General features: G+C 48.0%; 1 protein-coding gene across 1 annotated transcript; it reads right to left on the bottom strand.

The window, feature by feature from the left end:
• Window positions 1–4,014: 4,014 nt before the first annotated feature.
• MAGEH1 (MAGE family member H1) lies at window positions 4,015–5,429 on the bottom strand. Its single transcript, XM_006219877.4, has one exon. It carries the CDS (start codon window positions 5,159–5,161, stop codon window positions 4,502–4,504), a length of 660 nt encoding a protein of 219 aa, XP_006219939.2. The 5' UTR covers window positions 5,162–5,429; the 3' UTR covers window positions 4,015–4,501.
• Between the last annotated feature and the right edge of the window lie 1,342 nt (window positions 5,430–6,771).

The following is a 6,771-nucleotide window of genomic DNA, read 5'->3' as shown; positions in this document are numbered from 1 at the left end:
TATAGATTTGGCTGAGCTGAGACTTTCCTCTGCGCAAATGCCCTCACACAGATGTTCAAAGAAATTCCATGAGCTCTTTGATGTTTAACTGTTTCATGGCCCGCAAGCCCTCAAATAGCCTGTATCCACGTCTCAGTACATCTTCATATCAGTCACCTTTCTCCACCACCATTACTACTTCAAAATCATCTTTCAGAAGGCTGGAATTCTATGCTTCTGCCAAAGGAAGGAGACAGTGGGGTCCTGACTGCTTCCCATCTCACAGGGGTGAATGTGAGCTCAAACAGAATCCATGCCTGTGTTTCACTGTGTCCATGCTCTGCCCTGTACCAGACTGCTGAGGCCACAGCCACCACACTGGGCCCAAGGAAGACACCCTTCCACCTGTCTGTTTGCATGAGCAGATGCCCACTGCCTGCTGCCCCTGTCTTGCCCCAGGCATCCTACTCTGCTCAAGGTAAGAAGTTCTACTGGTCCATTGTGCCTTCTGGATTGGAAACAGCATCAATGAGCAATGTTGCAGGTCCAGAAAGGTTGCTGTTGGGTTTCTCCACTGTGTAACAGCCAGGACCTAGGATCTGAGGGTTGATGGAAGCTTTAGGGTGCTGAAGGTTATGAGCAGCATGTTGTGATGGGGAAGACATGTGTTTTGTAAGGAAATACTGATTGTACACATAGCAACACCTCAAGGATTCCTGGCAATTGGGGTCGCAACAAATCAGGATAAAGGGACGCCCACAGCTAAGGCTCAAATGGCTTACTGACTCTATCTTCCCACACCTCCTCACCCCACCCCAGCACGTTCCTTCTCACTTTCACCCTGGATCGTGGGGACATTTGAAGACAGATAACTTCTCCAAGGCTGTGTAGAGCCCCAGGTTTCCACGTGATGCAGTCAGTCTGTGGTTTTCTTATAAAGGTGTGGGCTTCAGACTTGGCCCGCCCTGGGTCATCTCCAGGGCCACCACTGACCAACCAGGTGTCCTTAGCAACTCACTTTCGATATCTGACCCCGAGTGTCCTCCTCTGTAAACTTGTCCTGGTGGTGCCTACCTTGCCAGACTGTTGCAAAAGTTAGAGACACTGTATGAAAAGAGCTACCAAATTTCCTAGCACAATTTAGGCACTCAGGAATCTGCAGTGCCCCTCTTGCTATGCATTGAGGATTTGGGGCTCTCTAGCCCTGAGCTCCCTAAACACCTGGAGTTTTCTAGAACCCAGAAACTCAAATCTACTTCAGAGGCATCTTGGCAACTAAAAGTGCAGCTTTTCCACTCACTGTGTGGAACTCTGCTGGGTGGGGCCCGTTTAGGTTGCTGCTTTACACAGCAAGGGGATCCCAGCTTGTATCCTATCTGGATACTGCAGGAAGCTCAGAGGATTTATGTCAATGAAACTATAACTAGTCTCTATTTTTCACCACTTTGCAGAAGCCCTCTTCCTTGCCTCTCCCTCAGCCCTGTCGTTCATTTCACAGCCACCAGAAATCCCACCCTTGTTCTGTGTGCACCTAAGGGAATGAAGATTGACTCTTTGCAGTATCAATGTTGTGTGTGAGGGAGCGACGTGGGGTGGGAGACAGACTACACTTCCAGGCCAAGGGGGATTTCAGCCTGGGCTGGCCTAGGAAAGGTCACCCAATCCTTGGCGTACCCCTGGGAGCCTCCAGCCTGGGGACTTCCGGATTCCAGCAGTTTTCACTTTTACAGTGCAGCTTGTGGTATACCACCACTCTTTCTCCCTTATCCTGGATACTGCCGCTTCTCTCACTGGATTAAGCTTCTTGGCCCACACTTGCAAATAGCCATTTTAGACAACTGGGTGATTATTCCCACCAGAGCCAAAGAAAACACGGATTCAGGTTTTGGAAGGACATTATTTCTTCCCCTGAGCTAGCTGGCACTTCCTGCCAAACGGAGGGTGGGAGGCGGGTGGTGGCAATCTTACCGACCTGGCAGAGATAATGTGTGGCAAACTCCCAGCACAGAGGAGATACTCAATAAATCTTTGCTCTGCAGGTTCTCCCACTTACTAGTTGACTAACTTGGAGCTGGCTGACTTCTAGGAGCCCCTTCCTGTAAAAGGGGGAGAGTTTAAAGTCAGCCTTGTCCCCAGTAGGATTGAGGTTGCAGTCGGGCTTACTGAGACCTGTCCCAGTGACTTCACATGTTTCTTTTGAAGGCAGAGACATTGTGAGTGCCTTGGCAGGCAGAGAGGGACAGCAGGGTGGCCTATAGGGAAACACCCTGGATTTTCTGGGAATGGACGTGGGGTCTTGTCTAGGACCTCTCACTTGCCACCCCTGTGGCTCTAGAAAGGAAAATCACTCAGTAACCACACCTTGTCTACCTCTGGAGCAGGTGTGGACAAATAGCTTCCCTCCAGGGCCAGAAACATGCTCTTCGATCTTCTGCAGCCCCCATTTCTGTCATGCAGCCTGAATCCTAGAAGGCTCCCACTAGTTTCTTGCTTGCTGAATGAATCTGGAGCTGCTGAGGGGGGTCATACTCCCTACTTTTGTTTGAAGCCTCCTTTACCTGCAGGCGGCTGGTCCCATCTGCTAGTCTTCTCTGGCCCCAGTGACTTTACCTTGCACACAGTTGGAGGCAGGTTAAGACCAACTGGAGGCAAACAAAGAAGGATGCCCTGCCCACTCTTCTGCGTGTGATAGCTGCTCCCTCTGCGCCCCAGGAGGCTAGGTGAGGCACCCTTCCTGGGTGCTCCCTATTAGGGAACTTAGTTCTTACAGGGTTTAGCTCTAGGGCTAAGTGTGGTAGGCCTTGGGGGTGGCTGGAAGTGTGTTCTTAGGTGTGCCCTTTGCCTGTAGCCGATTTGAATATGAAGGATGACTCCCTCATCTCCAGATGTGTGGCAGCGTGAGGCAGAGGATTCAGAAGCCCCTATTGATAGAATGGATGGGAAGAGCATTGAGCTCCTTGGTACAATGAGGAAAGAAAGTGTGAAATCTCCTGGAGGTGGGAAGGAACGTGATACTAGGAGACTGAGTACACCATGGGCCACCATGCCAGGGAGCCCTCTGGGCTTACTACACTGGCTGAAGGAGAGAGACAAAGTGCTAATCCTGCCCTATCCTCCTGGATACACACACCTTTCACACCATTTGTGCACCCTAACAAGACGTAGTTCCTGACACAGGTGCTAGGTTGTCTTTTAGAGATACCACATGTCAACTCGCCTCTCCAGTACATCCAGGAGGCTCTGCTTTTTTGGAGCCTGTTTTCTTCTCATTATTCCAGGATTATCATTCATATTAACCATTTTTGTTCTCATTAAAGTCAACGGTAACTCCCACCCTTTGAGACTCTAACCCTTGCTTCCCTCTCCCCACCCTGTCAATCCTTTTTCTCCACTTTTCCCCTTGACATAACCCTAATAGTTCATTGAAGAATGTGTTTCTTCCCTAATGTCCATGCTGCTTTTAGTGTTTCCATACTTACCCCCTTCCCCATCTCCAGTGTCACTTTCAGACCTCAGGTTGTCACTCACTAAGAATTTTCTGACAGTCCCACCTTTTTAGTTTCTGTAGTACTCTACAATGTCCCTTTCCTGCAACCAGTCACCCCTCTCTCCTCTGCCCTCCCCTCATGCTGATTTAAGTGATTTCTTTTTCCACAGCACCCTATGATGCTCCCTTCCCTTTGCCAATGCCCCCTCCTCAAAGTTGGGTTAAGTGTCCAAAAAGTACCTAATATACAATGTTGTCAATGTATGCTCTTATGTCCTTTTCAAATCCCCCCCAGCTTACTTAAGCATTACTTGGATTTCCATAGCACCCTATGATGTCCTCTTTACTGTCACATAAGCTTCCCTACATTTTCATGGCACCCCATGATCACTCTCTATTACAGCATTTACCATACTGCCAGTTTTCATATTTGTCTTCCCCATATAATGTGGAACATTCTTTAGAATTGAGGGCTGTATCTGAGAAACATTTGCAAAACCTAGATTTGTGCCTCACATATAACTGGTTGTCAATGAATGAACAAGGTGTCCTCGTCATTAAGGTTTTATTTTTTCTATATTTTTGCAGTAACTAAACAAAATCACGGTACTGGTCAGTCTTCTTTACACAACAGCAGACACATTTTACTGGTTATTTCAAACTTTTAAGAACAGACTATTTCAGTGATATAAAATATATACCAGATCACAGAATATGATGGAAAGACTTCATTTTATAACGTTAGCAAAACTGTTTTACTAAATCTCAACGACAGAAAAAAAAGAAAAATATCTTTCCTTCAATTATGTTTTAAAACATATTGTGACCTTAATTGACACTATATTAAAATGAATAAAATTTACAATATCCAAAGTAGACATTCTATTTCGCAGTTAAACAATTAGCACTGATCACAAATACCAAATACAGTGCCCCCCTCCCCATTATATTCAACTTAGGACAAGGGTGATCTATTACTTGGGGTACCTTTGAAGATCCTTCCAAACCCCCTCCAAGGGTGTGCCCCAGATTTCCCTAAGGGGCAGAATAACCCCTAGCACCTGAATTGAGGATAGCCTCCACCTCTGCATCATCATCAGAATCCCAGTCGTAATTACATGGCCAGTCCTTGGAGCATCGGTTACGCACCCTTGCCACAAAATGCATGACTTTCAGCTTGCTGGATTCCACGTGTGCTCGAGGTCCCCAGAAGAACTCGTACTCGACGGGACTGCTACGGGGTACCGGCTTATAAATCAGGTACCCTCTGCGCACAAACTCTTCTGTAACGACCTTCTTTGGATCTCCAAAGATGCTGTGTTGCCGGCCAGGTTGCATCCCCAACTTTCCCAGCACTTTCCAGACCAGGGCCTCCTTGGCGCTGTTGCCCATGATGAAGATGAGGGCTAATATAGACATTAGGAGACTTTTCTTGGTGCCTTGAAAATTGCTCCGGGTTACCGAGGGCTTTTGGGCTTGAGCAGTGCTCGAGGCTTCCTCAGGGGTTGTGGAGGCCTCCTCCGGAGTGCTTGGGTCTTCCTCCGGGCCGCTCAGGTCGTCCTCGGGGGTGCTCGGGATCACAGAGGCAGCCATCGGAGTCTCAGAGGTTTCTGAGGCCTGAATCTTACGATTGTTGCGGTTCTCTTCTGCGGCTCTTGCGTTACGGCGGCGCCGACTCTTTCGTCCCCGTGGCATATCTCCTGCTAGGGGCGCGGAGCCTACAGCAATCCTAGGGAAAGATGCCTGTAACCTATGCAGAAACCAACTATATCTACCTGAAGAAGACGCAGCCTCTGAAACAACCAAAGTCAACAGTCTTTGTAGCAAAAAGCCAGACGTCCTCAGCAACAAAGATAACACCCACACAAGAACGACTTGCCAGAGAAACCGCCCCCTGAACCCGCCCCAGCAACAAACCGCGAGAATGCAGGGCTAAACTGACTCCACCTCTCCTGCCACGCACTCGCCTGACTCCAAAAGGAAGTGGGCGGTTCCTGCAGGCAAACTTCCGCTGTCAGATAGGAGAACTGACAGGCTCAGGCAGGGGTGGGACTAGGGCAAAAAATGACCGCTTAGGATTGGTAAGGGCAGGGGTATGCAAGGGAAAAATAAACAGCATAGGTTTCCTGTATTTTTCAATCTAGTACAGGATTGGCTGGCAAATCTTGGGAAAGAGTGTCTTTACTCCATAACCCGACAGGGTGTGTGTGCGCGCGCGCGTGTCTATGTCGGGGGGGGGGGAATGGGGGAGGGGCAGCAGTGTATTCTTGGAAGGATTCAGCCAGTCCCTGCTCGCCTTTCCTGTCTTGGCTCACACAATATATTCATTCACTCGCCCTGTTTTCAGGAGGTGTTTATGTGTATACTAATTAATTCATGGGCCCATCTAGGACCCAGATGAGATAGCTGTGGCGGAAGGGCTGGGCGATGAGAGGAGATGGGACTGCAGAAACGAACAGTGTGTAAGAGGTGCAGAGAATTTCAGATGTTACATATTCACAGGACTGTTCAGCAGGGCACTGACTAGATCAGACTTGCATTTGCACAGGCTCACAGAGGAGCACACTATTATCTAGCAGGTCACTTAGGAAGCAATTAGAATAAGAAGCAAGAGGGAATGAAAGTGAGCCTTAAGGTGGTTGCCATGGGGACGGAGAGGCAGAAAGGCATTTTAAGGGTGATCATTGACAGGCTTTAGAGACTGATTGGATGGAAGTGGGGAGGGGGGAGTAGGTGGTTGAGTGCAGGATGGCTTCTGAGGTTTCTTGGCTCCAGTCTACGTGAATACTTGATTTATGCTGCTGCTTTCTTTCATTGGGTGACCTGAATGTAATTCAGAGCATACTCTGGACTTTATCCACTCTGGGTCTTTACTCACTGTTTTCTCTGTGTGAACTCTCATCTCCAACTATCTGAATTCCAACTGCTAGCTCACAGGCCTTTCCTCCCCGAAGCTCATATTGATCTGAACAAAAGGGTAATGAGCCCATTTTTGCTCCCCTAGGTCTCTAAAGCAAGCACTCCATATCTTTTGTATATCATTCTAAATACACTACTTTGCATAAGTCACTCCACCTCTCTGAGCCTCCGTTTGCTCATCTACAAAGTGGGGTTAATTAAAGTACTAGTGGTCTCATAGGGTTGTGAGAATTAAATGAGATAATAAATGAAAAGTGCTTATCACACAGAAAGCAGAGCCTTTGCCACTCAGGGTGTTTCAAGTGGTATGTGAGAGGCATTTAATAAACAAATGCATACTGAAGGAATACACGATAAGGAAGATTTTGCGCATGTTTCTACCTGAG

Source organism: Vicugna pacos, chromosome X (genome assembly GCF_048564905.1).
Source record: "Vicugna pacos chromosome X, VicPac4, whole genome shotgun sequence".
Lineage (NCBI taxonomy): Eukaryota > Metazoa > Chordata > Mammalia > Artiodactyla > Camelidae > Vicugna > Vicugna pacos.
Note: the sequence above shows the minus strand (reverse complement) of the source record. Positions and strands in the feature narration are given on the sequence as shown.

What these genes read in the sequence shown, in the direction of transcription:
- MAGEH1 (XM_006219877.4), bottom strand. Translation starts at nt 5,161, where the DNA reads ATGCCACGGGGACGAAAGAGTCGGCGCCGCCGTAACGCAAGAGCCGCA.